The sequence below is a fragment of the Tasmannia lanceolata genome, unplaced genomic scaffold (genome assembly GCF_043159265.1).
Source record: "Tasmannia lanceolata isolate RefF3 unplaced genomic scaffold, GAP_Taslan_0.1 ptg000003l, whole genome shotgun sequence".
Classification (NCBI taxonomy): Eukaryota; Viridiplantae; Streptophyta; class Magnoliopsida; order Canellales; family Winteraceae; genus Tasmannia; species Tasmannia lanceolata.
In genome coordinates this window covers 887,749-912,142 of record NW_027518680.1, presented here as the reverse complement: position 1 = coordinate 912,142, position 24,394 = coordinate 887,749, and the positions used below count along the sequence as shown (strand labels likewise).

General features: G+C 40.9%; 1 protein-coding gene across 1 annotated transcript; it reads right to left on the bottom strand.

The window, feature by feature from the left end:
- Nucleotides 1–22,308: 22,308 nt before the first annotated feature.
- Nucleotides 22,309–23,472, bottom strand: LOC143858953 (uncharacterized). The gene has a single exon (XM_077369652.1). It carries the CDS (start codon nucleotides 23,470–23,472, stop codon nucleotides 22,309–22,311), a length of 1,164 nt encoding a protein of 387 aa, XP_077225767.1.
- Nucleotides 23,473–24,394: the final 922 nt, after the last annotated feature.

Sequence of the window (24,394 nt, the reverse complement as noted above, 5' to 3'; positions counted from 1 at the left end):
TGCAACAAAAGTTACATATTTTATGTTATTGATCCAATTGAAGCTAGGTTTATTAAATGGAGAGTTAGGATCAATCAAATATGGGGCGCCATATTGTATTGCAATGAGCTTGTGCCCAACTCAAGCATTCTTCTTGGTTCAGGTCAGGGTTGAGGCGCATCAACTTCATTTGTGGCTGACGCTTTCTCATTTGCAACTTTCTTTTGTTCTAAATCAATAGTTAGTTCTACTAAAAAAAATTCAAATTCTTCAAAATTAATATCTACATGAGGTGGGAAATTGGGACACGTGTTAAGAGTCGAAAAATTAAAAAATGTTGGAGTGATAACAAATAAAGATGAAAGCGAAATTGAGCATTGGACAAGTTACCTTCAACGTTGGTTTGTGATTTTCTAGTTTTAATTATATTTCACAAACCATTTTATGAACCAATCTGCACAAATCCCTTTACAATATGGCATGTCATCGACCAAACTAGGTAACTCACCCCAAGGCATTTCGCACGCCGGATGTTGCATGAGAAAGCAGCCACATATGCTCAGATTTTGTCTCATTCATTTAATTCGATTGAGACGGCTGCTCTAAAGTGTCAAGCCATGGCTTATCACATCTAAATAATTAAATTTACAAAATAAATAAAAACATTATCCTTTCTTCACTGCTTAAAGAAAAAAAAAATCATTTTTATCATTCCTACGATGCGGTAGCAACTCATCGTCTATAAACCTCTCAACAACAAGAACATAATTGAAAAGAAAATAAAGCAAAAAGGAAAATGGTTAAAAATAATGGAGAAAACAAATGCGAAGTGGAGAAATAGTTTTTTTTTTTTTTTTTTTCCAATAACATGATGACCACTGTCTTAAGGTGGCCCAGCAAAGCAATTGCTCTAATCACCATGTTACGGTGGGCCTGCCTAGTTTCATAGTATTTTTCTATACCATTAAAATATCACGATATATCATGAGAAATATTCAATTAATGTGATCTAGAGTAACTTCAAAGGAATTATTCTCTACTTTTTTTGTGTTTGTGGTGGAAAATCTCGCCATGTGATATAAGCAATATTTCTCACACAGAAATGAGCGCATGATAGTAACACCTAGTGTGAGGTCTAAATCAATTGGATGTAAATTTATTTATATTTTTAGTTTTTCTTACACAGCTAACAAAACCAAACGCCCAACTGGTTTTGTGTTTTTTTACATGTAATAAGCAAATGGGTGGTCCTTTAAAAATGTCTTGAAAATGTCAAAATATGTGTCTTTTTTTAATTTTTTAGAACTTTTCATCCTATCACCCCCGATTCTTTGTCATGGGTACTCTCTAATTTCATGAAACTCGATTTCATTGCTTTTCTTGGATGAATTTATCAGCGTCTTTAAGAGAGAAAAATGTTACAATATTATGATAATATTAATTTTAAACATGGGTTTTGGGTGCATCTTGATAATGACCATTTAACGAGTTTGAATACCTTCAAATGACAAGAAATCGCTATGAGAATGACAATTTATCATGGATTTTTTGTTTATTTCTTTATCATTTTCAATTGTTGTGGTAGATGTTAGTGAGTATAGTCAATTAAAAATTACAATTAAGTTACAAAAATTATAGCTGAATGTTTTAATACCTTGGGATTTGCTAGGACCATCGCAGAAGGCATTTTGTGGACCCGTTGCATGAGAGAGCTGTCACATAGCCTCACTTTTCATTTGATTTTGTTCTTATTCATTCAATTTGTCTGAGGTGGCTGCACTCTCATGCAACAGCCAGTCCGCAAAGTGCCTTCTGTGATGGTCCCTAGCAAATCCCTAATAACAGCCTTACCCCTGCTTTGCAGAATTGCTGTTTCCGTGACACGAACCCGTGGAGAAAAAAACTTGAAGTATACCTGGAAAAAAAACTTTTAAGAGGAGAAAATTTTTCGTAAACAATCATGTACGATATGGACCTGCAGCCACGTGTAGCGATCAGATCCATGAATATTGATCAAGAATGGTAAAAAAAAAACATCCTTTAAGAAGTCTCCAAGCCTATGATTTCTGAACCCCTCAATTGCAAATGAGATCTGATTTTGACAATAGATCTAAATCTGGGATTTCGATTTCTTTTACTGAAATTTCGGTTTTGGTGAGGACCGAGATTAATATAGCTGGAATCGAAATTTAAAACCTTGATGATGGCACATGAGATCAACGCTACCATCACAAAGAAAATGTGCATCTGTGCACTAAATAATGATCGATTTCTTTCATCAAGATGTGATAGTCTTGTTGCTCTCTCTCTCTCTCTCATACAAATACTAGCATTCTTGGCCCATTTTATGCATGGATGTAAAACAATGCCTGCATATTCCATCAAAGCATCAGGTGTAAAATAATGAGGCGCACACTATGCATGGGCTTGTGTGAAGATTGCGAGACCTAGGGATGGCCAACCGGTTCGGTTCTCGGTCCTTGGTTACTTTTTTTTTCGGTTCTCTGTTCCCGGTTCCATGAACCGTTAGAACCGAACCGAACAGTAGTACATAGTAGGACCGAACCGAACCGGACCGAACATAATCGGTTCGGTCCGGTCCAGTTCTCCGGTTCTAATGGCTAATTACTAATTATAATTTATAAAAACTTTTAATTAAAGTTATAATATAAGTTACTTTCTTATTATAAGAATAGTATTAACTATTACTTATTAATATTATAAGTAATTTATATTAATAAGTATATGTATAATAGAAATATAAAAAATATTATATATATATATATTCAAAAGTTCGGTTCTTCGGTTCCAGAACCGAACCAAGAACATTAGACCTGGAACCGAACCGAATAAGTTCGGTTCTTCATCAGTGGAACCAAACCGGACCCAAAGTATTTTTAAACAGTTCGGTTCCGGTTCGATTCTGGCCACCCCTAGCGAGACCCACACTGTCAAAACATGGTGTAAAATGGTGGGCCCCTCTCATGCTATGCATGGACCTGGGTAGAGATAGTGGGCCTACTCATGGTGGGCCTCAACCATGCTTTGCATGGACTTGGTAGATATAGTGGGCATATTCATGGATTGTAAAATTGTGGGGTCCCACCTTATGCATACGTTTGAGTAGTGGCAGTGGGCCCTACCATATCAAAACATGAAATGTAAAATGGTGGAGCTCAACCACGGTAGGCAGGGGTGAAAGGAGTGGTTGACCTTATAAAAACATGTTTTGTAAACTGGGCCGATGGTGTGATGCATGAGGTGTAACCATGTCATGAAATCCTACTTTCTAGGGGAAAATGTTTTCCAAAAAAAAATTCTTAGAAAAATGGTTAGTACGTGTATATATATATGAAAAAATGTAGCTACACATACGTGTAGCTAACTTAGCTACACCGACGGCTTAAAATACAGTGGGCCCCACATTGTTTGGGTGATGCAAACCATTCATTTGATGGGCCCTCACATTAATAGGGTGTGCCCAAAAAATCAGCTCCATTGGATGGTCCCAACCCTTCAAACTGTGGAGGGATCATCCAATGGACCTGATTTTTTGGGCACACCCTATTAATGTGAGTGTAGACACCCCATTTTGACAAGGCCCTAAACCCGCATATTCGAATAAAATCCCGAGGTCAGACGGAAAATGAATGAAATTAATCCGAGCAAAAGAGAATGTGGGGCCCGCTTGTGTGGGACCCGTTTGTGTGGGACCCGCCTGTGTGGGACCCGCTTTTGTGGGGCCCGCTTTTGTGGGGCCCGCTGATGTGGGACCCGCTTGCGTGGGGCCCGCTTGTGTGGGGCCCGCTGTTGTGGGACCCGCTTATGTGGTCAAAGAGAGAATAAGGACTGTCATCATTTTCTTCGTTTTTAAAGTGGGCGTAATGAGTGGTTTTGGTTTTCGCATGGCATCCAATGCCATTTGAAAATTATTTTTTATTTTTTTTTATTTATTATTTTGCAAAAAAATGGGAAATGGGGGGGGACAAGAGGGGGACAAAAAAAAAAACCCATCATCCTCTCTCATGATGAGTCATGAGAGCCTCCCCAGTCTTCTTCTCTCTCGCAGAGAGAAAAGACCAGAGGAGAGAAAAATCCAGGGGAGGGAACTGGAGAAGAAAAAAAAAAAACCAGAAAAAAAAAAAAGAACCAGAGAGAAAAAAAAAAGAAAAAGAGGAGGAACCAGAGAGAAAAAAAAAAGAAGGAAAAACCAGAGGGGAGAGGGAGAGAGAGGGAGATCTGCAGAGGGGAGAGAGAGAGAGAGAGAGGAGAGATCTGTAGAGAGAGAGAGGGAGAGAGAGAGAGAGAGTCTTCTCCTCCGGCAATCCAGCCGGAATCCGGCGAGGCCAAACCCATCTCCGACCGGCCATCCACCGATCACCACCACCTTCTCCGGCATCCTCCCAACCAACCACTGGAGCTCCACCGGCATCCACATCTCCTCCACCCCACCTCCAGCGGGCCCCACCTCCAGCGGGCCCCACCTCCAGCGGATCCCACATCAGCGGGTCCTACATCAGAGGGTCCCACATCAGCGGGCCCCACACAAGCACGACTCTGTCAACACCTTCCTGGATCTCTTGTTCCTCCCATAGCTGGCGTAAGTTCATTTTTTTTTTATTTTATTTTATAATTATTCATTCTTCGCACAGCGGGTCCCACATCAGTAGGTCCTACAGCGGGTCCCATATCAGTGGGTCCCATATCAGTGGGTCCCACAGCGGGTCCCACATCAGCGGGTCCCACAGCGGGTCCCACATCCACGGGTCCCACATCAGCGGGTCCCACAGCGGGTCCCACATCAGTGGGTCCCATAACGGGTCCCACAGCGGGTCCCAGCGGGTCCCAGCGGGTCCCACAACGGGTCCCACAGTGGGTCCCACAACGGGTCCCACAACAGCGGGTCCCAGTGGGTCCCACAGCGGGTCCCACATCAGTAGGTCCCATAGCGGGTCCCACATCAGTGGGTCCCACATCAGTAGGTCCCAGTGGGTCCCACAGCGGGTCCCACATCAGTGGGTCCCACATCAGTAGGTCCCACAGCGGGTCCCACATCAGCGGGTCCCACAGCGGCGGGTCTCAGCGGGTCCCACATCCGCGGGTCCCACAGCGGGACCCACAACAGCGGGCCCTAGTAGCGGGACCCAATGCCAGCGGGCCCCACACAAGCATACCGACTCTGTATTGGCAGCCACCTCATTTTTCTTTTTATATATATATGTCAGCCCCCTCATCTTGATATTGTCAGTCCTCTTCACTTTAATAATGGCAACCCCTTTCATTTTGGTTTGTACAGCCCTCTTCACTTTAATAATGGCAACCCATTTCATTTTGGTATGTGCAACCCTCTTGCAAATGGTGTTAACACCCTTATTTGTCCTCCATCTCTTTAAGAGACATGCCTTGTCTCATTAGCATATATTTTTTAGAATTTCCAGTTTGAGAGTCAGTCCTTCAGTCAGTCCAGGAATTTTTCCTATCATCATAGGGGTTAGGATTCTGTCCATCATCTCATCAAGTCGTGATCTTTACCCGCTCCGGCAAGGTATAGGATGCTGTCCAACCCTTGCCGAGTTATTTTCCTGTTCGTTCCCCCGCAAAGTATAGGATGATGTCCAACCTTTGCGGGATTCCAGAAGTCTCCCTACCCTTATGATGATAGGATTTTATTCTCTGGTGTCAAAAAAACAACAAAAACATTTCAAAAATACTTGAAAACAACAAAAACATTCCAAAAAACACTTGAAAATTCAAAAACATCTCAAAAACAATTCAAAATCCAAAAATATTTTAAAAATCAAAATTTCAAAAAATCTTGAGTCACATAGATAGGGTGTGCCCAAAAAATCAGCTTTATAAGATCATCCTAGCCCTATGAACTGTGGAGGCAAAAATGGACGTGTATAAACCTGCACAAATCTGTTCATTTTTTGCCCCCACAGTTCATAGGGTTAGGATGATCCTATCGAGCTGATTTTTTGGGCACATCCTATCTATGTGAGGGTGCATCAAATGAATGCTTTGGATCACCCAAACAATGTGGCCCCAACTGTTATTTTAAAGTAGGGAGTAGATAAGTTATCTACTCCAGGGAGTACCTTCTCTTTTCTCATATACATATATATATATATATATATATATATGTATATATATATATGTATATATATATGTATATATATGTATATATGTCAGGGTCCATCAAATGAATGCTTTGGATCATCCAAACAACATGGGCCTACTGCGTTTTTGGTCGGCGGACTAGAGAAGGTTCTCTAGCCGACCGACTAGAAACACTTTGCTCTCTCTCTCTCTCTCTCTCTATATATATATATATATATATATATATATATATATATATATATATATATATAGGGGTGAGGTTTCTGAGGTATCTCGCGGCCTAAGCAAGCCACTAAAATATACCATCTCCCATGTTGTTTCACATCCAACCCAACCAACCACTGGAGCTCCACCGGCATCCTCCCAACCAACCACTGGAGCTCCACCGGCATCCACATCTCCTCCACCCCACCTCCAGCGGGCCCCACCTCCAGCGGATCCCACATCAGCGGGTCCTACATCAGAGGGTCCCACATCAGCGGGCCCCACACAAGCACGACTCTGTCAACACCTTCCTGGATCTCTTGTTCCTCCCATAGCTGGCGTAAGTTCATTTTTTTTTTATTTTATTTTATAATTATTCATTCTTCGCACAGCGGGTCCCACATCAGTAGGTCCTACAGCGGGTCCCATATCAGTGGGTCCCATATCAGTGGGTCCCACAGCGGGTCCCACATCAGCGGGTCCCACATCAGCGGGTCCCACAGCGGGTCCCACATCCACGGGTCCCACATCAGCGGGTCCCACAGCGGGTCCCACATCAGTGGGTCCCATAACGGGTCCCACAGCGGGTCCCAGCGGGTCCCACAACGGGTCCCACAGTGGGTCCCACAACGGGTCCCACAACAGCGGGTCCCAGTGGGTCCCACAGCGGGTCCCACATCAGTAGGTCCCATAGCGGGTCCCACATCAGTGGGTCCCACATCAGTAGGTCCCAGTGGGTCCCACAGCGGGTCCCACATCAGTGGGTCCCACATCAGTAGGTCCCACAGCGGGTCCCACATCAGCGGGTCCCACAGCGGCGGGTCTCAGCGGGTCCCACATCCGCGGGTCCCACAGCGGGACCCACAACAGCGGGCCCTAGTAGCGGGACCCAATGCCAGCGGGCCCCACACAAGCATACCGACTCTGTATTGGCAGCCACCTCATTTTTCTTTTTATATATATATGTCAGCCCCCTCATCTTGATATTGTCAGTCCTCTTCACTTTAATAATGGCAACCCCTTTCATTTTGGTTTGTACAGCCCTCTTCACTTTAATAATGGCAACCCATTTCATTTTGGTATGTGCAACCCTCTTGCAAATGGTGTTAACACCCTTATTTGTCCTCCATCTCTTTAAGAGACATGCCTTGTCTCATTAGCATATATTTTTTAGAATTTCCAGTTTGAGAGTCAGTCCTTCAGTCAGTCCAGGAATTTTTCCTATCATCATAGGGGTTAGGATTCTGTCCATCATCTCATCAAGTCGTGATCTTTACCCGCTCCGGCAAGGTATAGGATGCTGTCCAACCCTTGCCGAGTTATTTTCCTGTTCGTTCCCCCGCAAAGTATAGGATGATGTCCAACCTTTGCGGGATTCCAGAAGTCTCCCTACCCTTATGATGATAGGATTTTATTCTCTGGTGTCAAAAAAACAACAAAAACATTTCAAAAATACTTGAAAACAACAAAAACATTCCAAAAAACACTTGAAAATTCAAAAACATCTCAAAAACAATTCAAAATCCAAAAACATTTTAAAAATCAAAATTTCAAAAAATCTTGAGTCATGTGCAGAGTAGTTAGGAATTCAGTCCGAACTACGTTGGCTTGATCCCTTTCAACAGGGTACGTAGTGCAGCTTGGGGTCCACATCCCAGGTCCAGCCAAACCTTTAAAAATAAGCATTTCAAAATTTCCAAAAATACAAAACTTCTTCAAAACCTTTTCAAAAAGATCTTCCCCTAGAGTTAGGAGTCTGTCCTAGATATTTAGGGTGTTTTAGAGTTAGGAGTCGGTCCTGATTTGTATTGATATGGTGTGTCCTGTCGTGTGAGTGTCCCTAGAGTTAGGAGGCCTCAAGTCGATCGGTTAGACATTTAGTCGAACCGATGGCTAGACTAGGAAGCATATAGTCAACCCATGGTTTTCCTTAGAATGCACAGCCTAGATACACATAGGATGTAGGGCCCACCTGCATTAGCTTAAGGCTAATCAACTTGCATTAGTTAGTACATATAGAGAGTCGTAAAAATCACAATCCACTTGAATTTAAGCAATCGCACAAAAAGCTTTAAAAACTAGTCGAGTCTAGTTGATCGAGTCTAGGATAGCGGTCCTAGAGGTTTAGGCATTGTAGTTTAGCATAGGACACCGAACTACGTTGGCTCTGATTCTTCCCGAGGCCGGGATACGTAGTGCAGCTAGGATGGATGGCCATCCTGGTCCGAGTCAAGTATTGCATTAGAGTCTAGGGTTTGTCGTGTCGGGTCGTGTGTCGAGTCGTGTTGTGTTGTGTGTTTTGCTGTGTTTTCTTATTTTTATGTACAGATCCTATACCTTTAGCTGTAACATGCATGTGCTTGTCCACCAGAACTTAGACACCAATTAGGCATGGCACTCATAACCTAGCTATTCTTAGGCGACATATCTTTCATTTCTTTTGTGTGTGCTTTTTATTCATCTCCGAGACATGCATGATTAGCTAGACGTTATCTCGGAGATATTCGTTCTCATTTCGCATGATTTTCGCCCAAAACTCTTCAAAATTAATAATAAATGGCATAAGAGACCAGGTGCTAGCACTTGGGCGAATTGGGGGCGCCTAATCCCTTCCCCATTCGTCATCAGGCACGAACCCTATTTTATATCTCTGGTTATCCGTTGCAACAGAGCACAGCATGGGATCCAGGGCCCACTTCCTTGGATGGCGACTCTTCTTTGTTTAAGGTACGCCTCGAATCTGGGCTAGTCCCCGAATCGAGAGGTATCTCACTTTACATCGCCGCTCATGCTGTGAGGGGCACTCTTTCGAGAGTTCCTTGGTGGGGCTCTCCTTCACGTGGACGATCTAGAGAGACTCGCGCGGGGGCCCGTCCCCGCGCCCCCGTCCCGGATCTGGTTCCACAGTGAGGGCCTATCAAATGAATGGTTTGGATCACCCAAACAATGTTGGCCCACTGTATTTTAAGCAGTCGGTGTCGCTATGTGTAGCTTCACTTAACTCTCTCACACTTAACTCTCTCTCTCTCTCTCTCTCTCTCTCTCTATATATATATATATATATATGAGAAAAGTGTAGCTACACATACGTGTAGCTAACTTATCTACACCGACGGCTTAAAATACAGTGGACCCCACATTGTTTGGGTGATGCAAACCATTCATTTGATGGGCCCTCACATAGATAGGGTGTGCCCAAAAAATCAGCTCCATAGGATCATCACAACCCTACGATTTGTGGAAGCAAAAATGGACGTGTAAAAACCTTCACAAATCTGTCCATTTTTGCCTCCACAGTTTGAAGGGTTGAGATCATCCAATGGAGCTGATTTTTTGGGCACACCCTATCAATGTGAGGTCCTACCAAATGAATGGTTTGGATCCTCCAAATAATGTGGGCCCACTGTATTTTAAGCCGTCGGTGTAGCTAATTTAGCTACACGTATGTGTAGCTTCACTTAACTCTATATATATATATATATATATATATATATATAGTTTAAAGTGTTGTGATGATCCAATGGAGCTGATTTTTGGGCACACCTTATATATGTGAAGGCCTATCAAATGAATGGTTTGGATCACCGAAACAATGTGGGCCCACTGTATTTTAAGTTGACGGAGTAGCTAAGTTAGCTACCCGCACGTGTAGCTACACTTTTCTCTCTCTCTCTCTCTCTCTCTCTCTCTCTCTCTCTCTCTCTCTCACACACACACACAGATATATATATATATATATATATATATATATATATATATATATATATATATATATATATATATGAAAAGGATTGTACGCGCGAGTGTGCCGAGCTTATGGTACGCTCGAGTGCCCAATCACATGTTGGCCCACTTTGTTAGGATGATCTAAAGCATTCATTTGAAAGGCCCTTACATAGATGTGATGTGTACAAAAAATCAGCTCCATAGGATCATCCTAACCCATCCATTTGTGGAGGTCAAAACAGATAGACACTGTTTGTCCACAAATCTGCCCATTTTTGCCTTCCACTTTTGGAGGGGTTAGGATGATTCAATGGAGCTGATTTTTGGTACACACCATATCTATGATAGGCCTTGCAAATGAATGCTTTGGATCACCACAAAAATGTGGGACCCATGTGATTGGGCACTCGAGCGTACCATAAGCTTGGTACGCTCGAGCGTACCATCCTTTTCCTCATATATATGTATATATATGTGTATCTTTTACAAAAAAATTGGAATGATTTAATTCTAAATAGAATAGTAGTTAGGGTTACGAGTCATGGGGTGTATTTTATTGGCATTTCAAAAATAGTAGCGAGGAATATTCGAGCTCGATGCATGTGTCAACAACAGGTGTATAGACAATGGACATACATCACAAGTCATTGTGAAAAAATAAAGCTATTAAATAATTATTTATTGGTCGCCATTGAAATGACAAGAGGATTGCATTTTTCTATAAAAATTAATATCAAGTTGGGCGGATTTATTTAATGGGAAAAATGGGTTTGATATAAACAAATGAATGAAGAGATGGGGTTGTTGTTTTTAAACTAATTGCAATGGAAGGAGAGATCTTTGGAGACCAAGTTACATAGTCCAAACTCCAAGCTCCAAACCCCAAGCTCAAGAAGGGGAGTTATTTATTGTTTTTTTATATTCATGGTTTATTTTCAAATGCTCTCTCTTTCTCTCTCTAAGATTATTGGGGAGCTCTTTCTATATTTTATTATGAAAAAGGAGCCCAATAATTCATTTAATAACTCTGGTGAAGTAGTGATATTGATCTTTAAGGGTATCCCTAATTTTCATGATATAGGATCCTCTTGATCCAAATTCCATGTGATCCTCACACACTCCCTTGTGTCATATTAGTAAGTAGAAGATAGATGTCCATACATCTAAAAAAAGCTCAACACATGAAAGGAACTTTCTTTCCATCTTCAAATATATATCATGATATGGGAATGGGATCATGATTTACTAGTGCAGTACTTTCTAATGTTTAACAATGAATGGAAATTTTTGTAGTAATATTTAAAAGAAGTGATTGAAGGTTTGTTAAATAATACATAGGCGACATCTACAATATGGAATGAAAATAACAGTAATATCTTTTAATATGATTCTAATAAGGCGAGTCAATGATAGATGACTCATACTTTTAATTAATCAGGCGATTTTAAGGAGTTTTTGATAAGTTTTGGGAGAAAGACTTATCCGTACGAGAGTTTGGCCCAGGTGAAAAGGAGTCGATCTATGCAGTCGAGTTCATGGTTTTAAATTTTGGTTTCGGTACCAGTTTCCGACTTCACCGAAACCGAAATTTTGGCTGAAATTTCAAAATTTTGGTCGAAATAAAGTCCTGTTTCGGGTATTTGTGATTTCGGTTTTTGTCTCGACCGAAACCCAAAATTTTGGATTTCGGTCCAAATTTAAAACCCCTAGAGTTTATAATTGACTTGGAGTGTTTTCAAACAGTGGTCCAAAGAGGAGCAGATTGAGGTGGTCCTCTCAAGTGATTGGGCTTGGGGGACCAAAATGGCGTGGCTAATGTTTTTCACTTAGTGAGTTAAGTGTGAGAGTAAGATTAGGAATTATAGAGAGAAATGTTAACTCGAATCCCAACATGTCATTCGAACAAAGATGTGGTGTAACTACTAGCAGTCAAATTTATTAAATGTGTTTGTTTGAACAATATCTTGGGACCAGCATGCCCTAGAATATGTTGTTGGACGGACAGACACTTAGGTGTATGTGTCCCTCCCGTTGTTTCAGCTGACACTCACGTTACTTGTACACACCATGCCTAGGTTTTATGCCCCTTAGGCTTTGGTCCCAAAACTCCCCCCATTTGTTTTCAAAATTCCAAAAATTCTCTCTCTCTCTCTCTCTTTCTCTCTCTCTCTCTCTCTCTCTCTCTCTCTCTCTCTCTCTCTCTCTCTCTCTCTCTCTCTCTCTCTCTCTCTCTCTCTCTCATGCTCTCATGGGATTGGAACGAATCGTTTTATAGTTGGAGCCTTGGAGGGTTATAATCTAGTTGTTGCTTGCGTATAAAATTATTTATACGTGACAATTCTATCATTTTACAGTGAGGATAGAATACATGTTAGAAAAATTATGTGCAAATCTGTATTTTAGGATTCGAGAATACCTTATAACGAATTAACACCTTAACTTGAGAAGGCAGAAATCAACAATAACTATTCTGCAAGAATCAATTGTAATCAAACAGAGATACAGTTAGACCACTTATCGAGTTGAGGCACGAAGGATCTTCGCTGTCCTTAAGGCAAATCTCGCCCCCACTATGACGAATCAATGGTACAGATGGGCGTCTTGGCACATGCCTCAAGGATACAACAACTCTTGCTCCAGGGGTGTGTACTCACGCAGTCTGGATGCCTAAGAACTCACTTATATGTGCCAAAAGCTTTGATTAGAAAGCTAGGGGAAAAGGATCTGAAAATCAGAGAGAAGGAGCAGAAGAAGAATCCGTTAAGGATATCTTTCTGTTTTCTCTAGAACCGATTTTATAGAAAAGCAATCGATACGTTAGGGTGAAACGTCGCACTCTTTTAGTGCGTGAGAGACTTTTTCCAAATGGCCACTAAACCACGATTAAGGAATCTCAAACAGTAAAAAGAATGAAAACAAAATAAATAAACTCTTGAACCGTTAAAAGAAAAAGAGAAAAATAAATAATAAAAAAAGAAAAGGCTTTGGGCAATGCGCGTGGCCGGGCCGGGCAGCGCGTGTGTGGTATGGTCTAACCCACCGGCTCAAGCGCGAGGGTCTCCCTTTTCCTCTTCTCATTCACAAGACATATAAAAGTGGATATATATACATATGAGGAAAATGTTGGTGAGCTAGCTTGCCCAATCACATGGGTCCCACATTTTGGGGAGTGATCCAAACCATTCATTTGCAAGGCCTTATCATAGATATGGGGTGTACCAAAAATCAGCTCCATAGGATCATCCTAACCTCTCCATTTGTGGAGGGCAAAAATGGGGCAGATTTGTGTCTGTCCATTTTTGTCCTCCACAAATGGAGGGGTTAGGATGATCCTATGGAGCTGATTTTTGGTACACCCCCCATCTATGTAAGGGACTTTCAAATGAATGCTTTGGATCATCCTAACAAAGTAGGCCCCCATGTGATTGGGCAAGCTAGCTCACCATAAGTTTGGTGAGCTTAAGCTCACTAACAGTTTCCTTTATATATATATATATATATATATATATATATATATATATATATATATGCCCAAAATTTGAGTTAAAATGCTCAAAAGGCAAAGAGAGCCACAAAGGACAAACTATAAAATAGGTCACAAAGGACAAACCAAAAAATGACAAAATGTCCCACAATTTGTAATTTTGAATTACAAGTTGGTTTTTTCAATAAGAAAAAATCAACAACAATACATACCATCCCAAGTAAGGCCCTGTTTGTTTTGGATTTTGAGAATCAATTTTCAATCCATAGCCAATTCTAGGCAAAATTGGGAATTTGCTCCTCAGTTGCAGGATCGAGTTTGGATTCGAATTGATTCTATTAGTCAACAAAAATACACAGATTGTTGGTACGTATAATCAATGTTTGAGTCCAAAATTGATTATAGGCCCTGCTTGTTTTGGATTTTAAGAACCGAACGTGTGAGTCCAAAAATGATTGTTGGACTCAAATTTACGTTTAATTTTGATAGAATAATCACTTTTGGACTCACAATTGATTCTTCAAAACCAAAACAGACAAGCATTGTTTTGGATTTTAAGAACCAAATCAGTTTTGGATTCACAATTGATCAAAATCCAAAACAAACATGGCCGAAACGTTACCAAGAATTGGTTTTGGAATCAAAATCAATCTCAAAATCCAAAACAAACGACACCAAATGAATATCAGCAATCTAATGAGATGTGGACCCACGACGTTGATAATGAGATCTTCATATGATTATGTGGGCACACAAACTAGGCAATTTCTCTCTGTTCTAGTGGTTTAGGAAACTTCTATGCTATTGCTACCGTTGGTGAGAGCCGAAGGGGCCACCTGAAGTGAGTGGGAGCCACACTTATCGTCCCGATGAAGGCACTACAATTGGTATGGCCCACTGCAGTTTCTAATAAAACTTAGGGGGATGATAAATTTGCACACCTGTAAAGGAGGGTATCTGGTCGACTTTAACGCTTTTCTAACATTAAAGGGTGTGAATTTATTATTTCCCTAAGGCCCGTTTGGATACCTCAGATTTTGTATTTGGATTTGGAATTGAGTTTTCAGTACAAAATGAATAGATCTGGCAGATCATATTGAGGGAGACAGAGAAGGAAGAGGGTAATTCCTGTAGCAGGGGAGAGGTTGAGGAGCCAAGAGGGTTAAGGAAACTCCCAGATCAGTGGATTTCCAATTTCTTATTTCCACATCTTATTTGGAAATCTGACTTTTTTCACAGTCAGTCGCTGAATTGGAAATTCGAGGATTTGATCGGGATCCAAATGTCAATGCAAAAATGGCTGCAGATGTGAGAATTCCAAATCAAAATCTTCTCGGCATCCAAACGGGCCCTAAAATTGACCAGCTCATGGGCGTCCCAAACCTCTGTCTAAGAAGATTAGGCCAATGGAGGATCGCCTAACATAATGGGTCCCACCTCTGACTGATCTCAACAGTTAACTAATAGACATTGCTTTGGATCCCCTTTGTCCTAAAAAAAATCAAGTCAATCATCTTATTGCAATGTCAAATAATGTGTATTTTTTGTTGTTGGCACAGACAGTTCACTTTTAATGAACAGCATTACATATTATTGGATGTTAGGATTGCATGATTGCTGTGATTTTTGGGACATAGGAGATCTACAGCAAGGACCATCAGGTGAATGATTCAGATAAAGGTAGGGTCCACTAGGTGGTAGTAAGCGCACCTAATTGTATTACAATGAGGTCGCACCCTACAGAAGCATTCTTCCAACATGAAAAGCTTCACATGATCTTAGCATAATCTAGATGCTTCACCAATGGTCAAAACCATTGCATTAGAGGCTGATTACGCCAATCAGACAATCCCAACCATTCCATCAGAGGCCTCCAAATGGGCTGTTAATAAACAGACTTGCGCAACTAAACCTCCATCAAATGCTCCAAACAGTTGGCCTGCAAATGATTAAGGGTTTTCAATATGATTGAATTTTATGTCTTGGTCCTAGAGGCACTCCAACATCGTAATTTCATTTAAACATAATCAATATCTAACTTCAATAGCACAAGCTAGGCTCTAATGCCACTTTGATAAGAAAATTAGCCCTTTTCCCGTATATTTGTTTATTGAAATTGATAGACCAAGCCAATCTAAGATCACAGACAACAATGTCATGAGAGAAAAATAGGAAAAGGGTTCAAAGTGAACGTACTGATATTTGGAGAACCTTTCAAGATGAAGGGAAAATCAGAGCAAATTTCATTCACTAAGGCCACGTTTGGCAACCGTGAAAAATTAATCTATTGAATAATTAGGTGCTCAAGTGTACGAGGCGGGCGGAGGAGGGAGAGCATAACACATGAGTTAGTGGGAGTGGAGAGAGCTTCAACAATCCCTTAAAAATAGTGAAGTTTTCCTTTCTTTTTGGAGCTTCTCATGCTCCCCCCTCACTCTCTTCCCTCTCTTGCCTATCTCACACAAGTCGCAGCACAAATATTACATGGAAGATTTTTTCAAGGTTTCCAAACATGGCCTAAGGCTCCGTTTCTTTTTAAAACTAAACACCAAGCTAAAGATGAAATGTAGGGATGTTGGCTAGGACAACTTTAATCGGAGTGACTCTGACTCCACGAGAGACGAGATTTCTCTTCCACGTTGATAATATTCTCTCCAACCTTTCCACTATCAGATCCCAGGGTTTCTTTTTGGGACGACCAAATCCTAAGCAGCGACCCAAATAAGTGGTATGGAATTCTTATAAAGTGCATCCCAATCCCAATAGGCCTGCCATTCTACTTTTCTCTTCCTCTTCAATTGCATTCCTAAAAGCTTGGATTTTTTGAAGTTCGATCTTTGCACATAAACACCTCGATGTAAAATAGGCATGAAACAAAATTTACGCCTATTTTCACTTAAAATTGGTGTAAATTTTTTTTCACGCCCATCTTATGTTGAAAGAGACAGAGCTTAAGCAAAGAATCAAGGGTAAAATACAATTTTCTTTTCAAGCTAACAAGGAGCTTGTGATCTTCAAGCTCACATAAGAGAGAGAAGCCCACTGATTTTAAAAATTAAAAAGAAAAAACCCACATGGGAATGATATTTGAGTAGACAAAGAATCCACCCAAGAATTCTTTGCCTGCCTATAAATGGAAACTAGGAAAAGGGAAACAGAATCTAATACTTAATTTCTAACTCATTTTCCTTTTAAGGCCAAAGGCTAGAAAAGCACTTCAGAGGAACTTTCTAACAAGAGGTTGGAACTAAATATCTAGGTTTAGTTGGAATGTTGGCCAGATTACCTTCCCTTCCTTAAGATTTATGACATCCACACTTACAGATCGTATCAATATCAATACGATATAACTAGAAGTGTTGTTTTCAGGCCTTTTTAGCCATTTATTTTTAACCATAAGGCCCATCATAGCCCCATTCATATTAGTATTGTTCATGGTTCAAGCAGACTAGAAACTATATTACACGTAAAATACATGGATTTGATTTGGGGACTTCTTACCAAAGGGAATTTGTTCTGGTAGATGTCTTGCATTTTGTCGGTGATTGGTTAGTACCGTAAAACTTTTAATGGACTTGCATAGCACATGTTTTGGCTTCTGTAAAACTGAATTGTAAAGAATTATTGTTTTATTATAATAAAGAGTAATCCAGATCTTTACGTAGACGGTTAGTGATCAATAAGGTTTTGAGCCGGGAACATCTTAGCTGCTTGTGTTCATGTTGGAAGGGGTATGGTAATAGGTTAACAATATGTCTGGGCCCAATGTAAGCCCAATAAGATAGATGGGCTTACTTGAAGAACACGATTCCATAATGGGTAGACTCTAGGCTTTCTGTTAGTTATTATAGATATGAGATTGGTCCTTGCTCTCACCTACAAGGTTGTTATTACTCCCAATTAGAATACACATAATGAAGCGTGGAGAGAGTAGAAGACCGCCTCATAATGTTCTTCGTTTCGCAGAGGATCGGAATCATCCTAGGATCAAGAAATCATCTTTTCCAAAGGATCAAAATCCATGGATAGAGGTATTTATCGTCGATCTCTGCTTGTCTTTAATTTTTTGAATTGTATGCTTATGGTTTTGATGACCCAACCTTAGTTATACTAGTGCTACACTCCCAACTAGGGTATTATGTGAGTAGTAATGAAATCAGTCTTCTAATTTTTGAGGAGAACTCAGATACGTTAATGAAATGTACGACTTTGATATATAATCAGCAAAGGTAATGATGATTGAATTGGACAATTTCTTCAATAAATTTGGGGTCTGGACACCCATGCGCGGCCAATTGAGTCGACTCACCGGTGAGTCCCAAACTGATAAAAAGCCTACATTTGATACAAACATAGATGCTATACTATCCTAAAAGTGTTTCTTTCTAGCACGCTTGAGATCCGAGTGCTTGAGATCCGACTATGTCATACCAATGATAGCTTAACGTAAGAGTCAACAATGCATTCGTTTATAGTCTCCATGGTCATCAGTGAAAAATGTCCCCAGCTGTAAATTCATACATTTAGTCTCCATGATCATCAGTGGAAAATGTCCCCAGCTGTAAATCCATACCGGATTCCATTAACTTTTATCCAACTCGGGTAACTTTCTTTAAGATGTCATCTTGCATCTTCTTTCTTAAGCTCCTCTAAGTCCTTTGTTCGCTTGGCCTCGGCATAAATGTTCGACGTAAGAACATATATATGTGCCATGGTGCATAGGCTCCAATTCTAGTATCTTCCTAGTAGCAAATTAACCCAACTTCCATGGATTCCGGTGGCATCCGGCCAGTAGAGCACCCCAGATACAGACATCAACTTCCAACTTTAAGCTCTATAAATTAAGTTGCTTCTTCAAAGTTTTAACAATCAGTGATGCCCAAGAAGACCAATCAAGCGGAAACACATACAGGAAGAACATTTAGAAATGTAATGGAATTGGGTTTGATGGATTTTCCGCCAATAGATTGCATTTGTTTGAAGATATGGAGAGCCTCTCTCCCAATTCCAAGCATGGCCAGACCGGAAATCAATGCAGCCCATCCATTGATATTGTGGGGCCAGTTGTAAGAGATGGGCGGGAAAGGGAGACTTGAGAGGGTGGGTATAAGGGGAGCATGAAAAGCTCCTAAAAACAGGGAAAAAACCTAATTTTAAGGCAATGTGCGGCAATCGTGATTTTGTTTTCATGATAAATTTAGTTTCTCAAGTGGTGAGAGAGGGGTAATACGTGTGGGAGGAGACATTTGAGAGGGCACAAATAAGTAGAGATTTAGAAGTTGCTAAAAAACAAGGTAAAAATCAATCATATTTTGAGAGAATTTTTTTTTTTTCCCTTGTTTTTCAGGTCTTTGTCACTCTCTACTCATTCGTGCCCTCTCGAATCGAGCAGACATTTGAGAGGGCACAAATGAGTAGAGATTGAGAAATGGCTAAAAAACAAGGAAAAAATCAATCATATTTTTAGTCAACTTTTAAGAGGCTAGCCTTGGTGCAAAGGTAAGGTTGCTCCATTATGACCTGCTGGTCACGGGATCGAGTCACGGAAACAGCCTCTTTGCAAAGCAAGGTAAGGCTGCGTACGTCTAGCCCTCCCCAGACCCCGGAATGGCGGGAGCCTCGTGCACTGGGCCGCCCTTTTTTTTATATTCAATATTTTCAGTGAACTTTTTTGTTTCATTGTTTTTCAGGCTTTTTTCATCCTCTACTCATTCTTGCCCTCTCAAACCTCTCCTTTTCCCACCTGCCCTGCTCCTTCTTCATCACTTTAGTGATTAAATTTATAATGAAAAAAAAAATATGGTTGCCAAACAAGGGCCACGTAGTTAATCATCATTCGCCATTTTTTAGGGATTTCTCATGCTCTCGCCTCTCATGCCCTCTCAAGTCTCTCCCTGCCCCTCCGCAGCCCATCTCTTCCAATTGTGCGGACTAATATTCTATGGGGTAATTTCTCTTGGGTGCCAAACATGCCCTTAATATGTTCTAAAATATGTATTTCAAAATGATATTTATTTTGTCTTATTAAATCATTTTTTGTAACAAAGTGCTCTTATTCTTAGCTTTATCCTTAGTGAAAATCTTTAGTCACATATGAATAATGAAAACTAAAGAGACTAAATAATCTTTAGTCACATATGAGTTTTTATGGAGAATAAATTTCTCTAAGGGTTGGGATGTAATGAAAACTAAAGAGACTTGAGAGGAAAACTTTCATAATGTGCATCGAGTCGAGTCACGGTTGTGTTTCTCCTTGACCACACTAATTTTGTTTATTTATTTTTATTTGACATAGTTTATTTTATGAGGAATGATAGATGCAGGGGCCCTCTTTATGCAAGGGCTAAAGAAGGGCTCTTGAATAGATCCACGCCATTAAGTGAAACCGAATTCAGTTTCTCAACCGATTATAAAAATGACACGGAGTTATTCAAGGGCCCTTCTCTGGCCCTTGAATGAAGAGGGCCCTTGCATCTATCATTCCTCTTATTTTATTCATCTTTTATTAGAAGTGATCGCAATTGCACATGCATATGTGATCGAAAAACTGATATTTGTGATCACAAATGATAATGTTTGAATCTCTATCAATTTTTGTTTGTGTTCGCTTTAACGAACAATCATTTTATTGAACATACACGTTTAAGTAAACAGTCATTTCTAAATGAACTTTTCAGCGAATTCATTAGTACATGGTTGTGAATTTTTTTCATCCAAGAAAATTCTCTTTTCGAAATCAAAAGCGAGAGTATTTACACAGTTTTTTCCTCTGCATTTCTCTCATTCTGTTCTCTAGATTCTAGGGGTGCAACTTGGGTCGGGCTCAACCCGAACCCAACGGGTTCAACCCGATTTTGACTCGGATTGGGTTGGCATTTTCTAGGGTTGGGAAAAGCCAACCCGATTTAATTTTGGGTTATGTTAGGGTCGAGGCATTGGTAATCCAACCCGACCCGACCCGACCCGAACCTGACCTCCGTCCTCTAATTTTGCAATGATTTTCTTAGAATTATTATTTTTTATTGTATTTTTATGTTTGGACCCAGATGAACCCAAACCCAACCCAACCCGACTCAACCCGAACCCGATTAGAAAACGGGTTGGGTTAGGGTTGACCATCCTCAACCCGAGGCTCGGGTTGGGTTGGGTTAGGGCTGAGGGAATGCTACCTCGGGTTGGGTTAGGGTTGGCCTCAACCCGACCCAACCCAACCTGAGTTGCATCCCTACTAGATTCTTTCAAGTAGTCGAGGCACACAAGGCATGCTCGCTAGCTAGTCCACTGGACAAGTCATCACCATACACATCTTCGACTCGTCGGAGTGGAGGCAATTTGTCATAAGGACGATGGGTTTTGATCCGAATCTCAACTGGGTAATTAGTCTAAATTATTTTTATTTTATTTACAAGATAGGATTGTTCATTTGATAGATTATCGATCCAATTTGGATTACAGGAACTGATTTCTTGTGGTATACTTTATATACATCATTAGAGTCCTAGCTGCTCGCAACCTAAAATTAGGCTTGTCTCGGAAACACCCCCTCTTTTAGGAACCATGGTCAAAATGTTTCAATATGCCACATACCTCAGCGCGTTGGCGAACTACGTGCGAGCTAGTTCCATGCACTCACACTTTTTGCACATATTCATCAAGAATGACAAAGAATTTGGCTAATTGCTGCTTTCAATTCCCTCTTCTTTAAGGTAACAATGAATTGTTAATGTTTTATACAGAAATATGAATATAAATTAATTTTTTTAAAGTTTAACTTATTTATGATTTTGCCTCCCACTTTTAAAGTGTATTTTTTCTCCTTTCCCTCTGATAGTTTTGTCCCACATTACGAAATCTGGCCATTAAAATTCCTTCAGTTCTTTATTTTTCTACTGATCCAACCGTAGGATGGCTCAATTGTTGGATCTCTAACCGTTTCGTAATTTAACATACCAATCATGTCTGTTTCAATTGAAACACATATCTATCATGTGTACATCTAGCCCCCCAGATCCCGCAATGGCGGGAGCCTCGTGCACTTGGCCGCTCTATTTATTTTTATCATGTGTTTCAATTTTCAAAATGCCTCATTCTAATGGTCGATTTTTTTTTTTCAAATATAAGAGACACCTTGGAAGGACGCTTTAACACAGACATTTTGACTATAAAAGGAGTTCACCTCAGACGCGAAAAATACGGTGCTCTTTACTTTCTTTTTCTTCTTTTTTTCTTTCATTGTTGGGCAATTAGAAGTGTTCCACTTATATGGTTCAAATCTCTCCAATTGTGTAGATTATGAAAAGGTCGGTACTGATTAGGCTGAGATTTGCTGCACCAGAGTTTTTTTTTCCATAGAGGCTCAAATTCACCTAAAGAGTGAACTTAGTCCGTACCTCATCTCACTGTATAGTAGATTTTTCATACAAACTATATATAATTTTGTTCGTTGGAAATAGATGTCCAAAATTAATTCATATTTTCTCATCATATTTCCTTAATGAGGAATGCTAGACTCACAGGCTCCCTTGCCAAAAAAATGGGTAGAGGGTGCCCCATTGGTTCGGTCAGGTTGAGCTTTTGCTAAAAAATTGAATTGGATCAACCCTTACCTGTTCCGATTTCAAGGTAGAAGCTCAACCCGAATTCCCAAAGCTCGACCTGAGTTGCATCCTGATTTCTTCTAAATAAAGGTCTGATCATGTCATTCCATATAGAAAGACTAGGGTTCTTAAATGGTTTTATTAACAGACAAATCCATTTACAAGAGCCCCCTAAACATCACATCAGGACCTCGAAGATCAGAGTCTGAGAGCAGATGAGACGGCAATTCCGGCCATATTAGCCCCCTTTGTCCCACATTCCGGCAATGGGACCCACGTCCAATCCCTCCTCATCATGTCATAAGAGAGCCAAATGAGGTCCCACAGACCCTTATAATTAGACAGCAAAACAATTCTAATTATCCCATCTCTCTCCTCTAAACAACCCATCATCACACCATAAGCCTTCTTAATCCTCTCCATCAATTTATTGGGAACCTTCGAGATAAAGTCCCACCCATTCCCATCTAAACTCAACCCCCATATTTCTATCCGAGTAAAAACCCTCTCATCCACACCCTCCGATCTAACCACCACCATGTTCCCATCACCGTACACGTGTAAGCGATCGATCATATCACCCGTACAAAGACCGATCGCCAAACCCTCCTCCACGCCTCCGTCGAATCTCGGCCGGAAAATGGTCGGAGTGTCATTTCCCGGCCGGTAGAAAATTATGACACTCTCTCTCCTCCGATGGACCACGCTAAGGAAAACCATATCCTTATCAGCGCCACGCTGCAAATTTCCTTCCCACTCTCTCGCCTCCATAGATCGCCACGTGTCCGTTTCTGAAAAGTACGCGAACAAAACCGGCCGGTTTTCGTGTAACTCGGCGAAATAAAAGCGGAAAGTGTCTGAACCGGGCGGACCGGAGACTAGTTTTAAACCGGATCTCCGCCACGATGAAGTGCCACGTGGCCCCAATGGACTCGCCGGGATTTTCCGGGCTACTCTCCTCGTCAGATTGACCACGATCAGTTCCCGGCGATTGTTCGACGAGAAGAGAAAAAAATCGCCGGATGACGTCAGGAAGTAGAGATCTTCTCCCGGAGGAACGATTTCGTACAAGATTCCGGCAATCGGAATTTGAAACCAACGGCCGGATCGATCGTTGAAGCCGTGGAGAATTGAATCACGAGGTGATCGCTTCTTGTAGAGGAAGAGCCAGCTTTCGGAGATGGATCGAAGGTTGTAAAGATAACGGAAATCGTTAGAGATGACGGAAGCTAGGGTTTTTGAGACGGATTTTAGACGGAGAATTTCTGGCAGGGATAGACGGAAGAGGATCTCTTGGATGAGTTCCGACGGGAGGAGGTGAAATCCGATGGCATTTGATGGCCGATTCTGGTCGCCGTTCATAATTTCCGGCGGGAGAGTTTTGTCCGGGTATGTAATCTGTCTTCAGCTTCGCGGTTTTTATTTGAAGCGGTTTTTGGATTTTAGTGAAATTTTTTTATTGATTAGATAAGTGCGGGTAAGTCGTATAGCCTCTCTTATGCTTTCTCTCCTATCGTTCTTGTTTAAACTTTTTATTTTATTTTATTTTATTAGGAATTGCTAGCGTCCATCGCAAAAGGGATTTCGTGGCTGGTCTGATGTCCGATAGACCAGCCACATCGTGAATGGAGACAACAGCTTTTGTCTCCATTCACGATGTGGCTGACCTGATGTCCGATAGACCAGTCGTGAAAAGCCTTTTGCATGGACCCTAGCAAATCCCTTATTTATAATATTAAAAATTTAACTTTTGTAATGGCAATACTGTGCTCAAGAAATTACTTAATTCTTTAGGTCGCTATTAGGGCGCGTAACATTTCCGACATCAAGCCTTCGACATCCAGCATTAGTTTTCTTAAGCCAATCTTTAGCAAGCCGTAAGCGTGGTGTATAAGTATGTCTTGAATTCTATATATGACGTGTCAAAATCACATAATTTTGCATTTGGATTAAATTTTTAATTATTATTGCGGCTGTTATAGTGTATGCAGTTTTAGTTTTAGACTTGTGATATAATTCTAATATGGTAACCTATCTTTGATTAAAATGTAGCTAACAATATAAATCCCGTGTTGTTTTTGATGGGTTTGTTAATTTTTTTTATTTATTATTGCGGCTAGCCCTTCCCAAGTAGTGATAAGCGTCTTCCACATCCATAGATTCACTTTTTCGATAAGTGATCTTTGCTTTTGTGTGGAAACCTTACCAATTCTCACACCCTACTAAGGGTGTCAATTTTGGCTCGGGCTCGGAGGCTCGCGCGAGCTCGGCTCAGCTCGGCTCG

Excerpts from the sequence above, each read along its gene's own strand:
- LOC143858953 (XM_077369652.1), bottom strand. The coding sequence starts at position 23,472 with ATGAACGGCGACCAGAATCGGCCATCAAATGCCATCGGATTTCACCTC.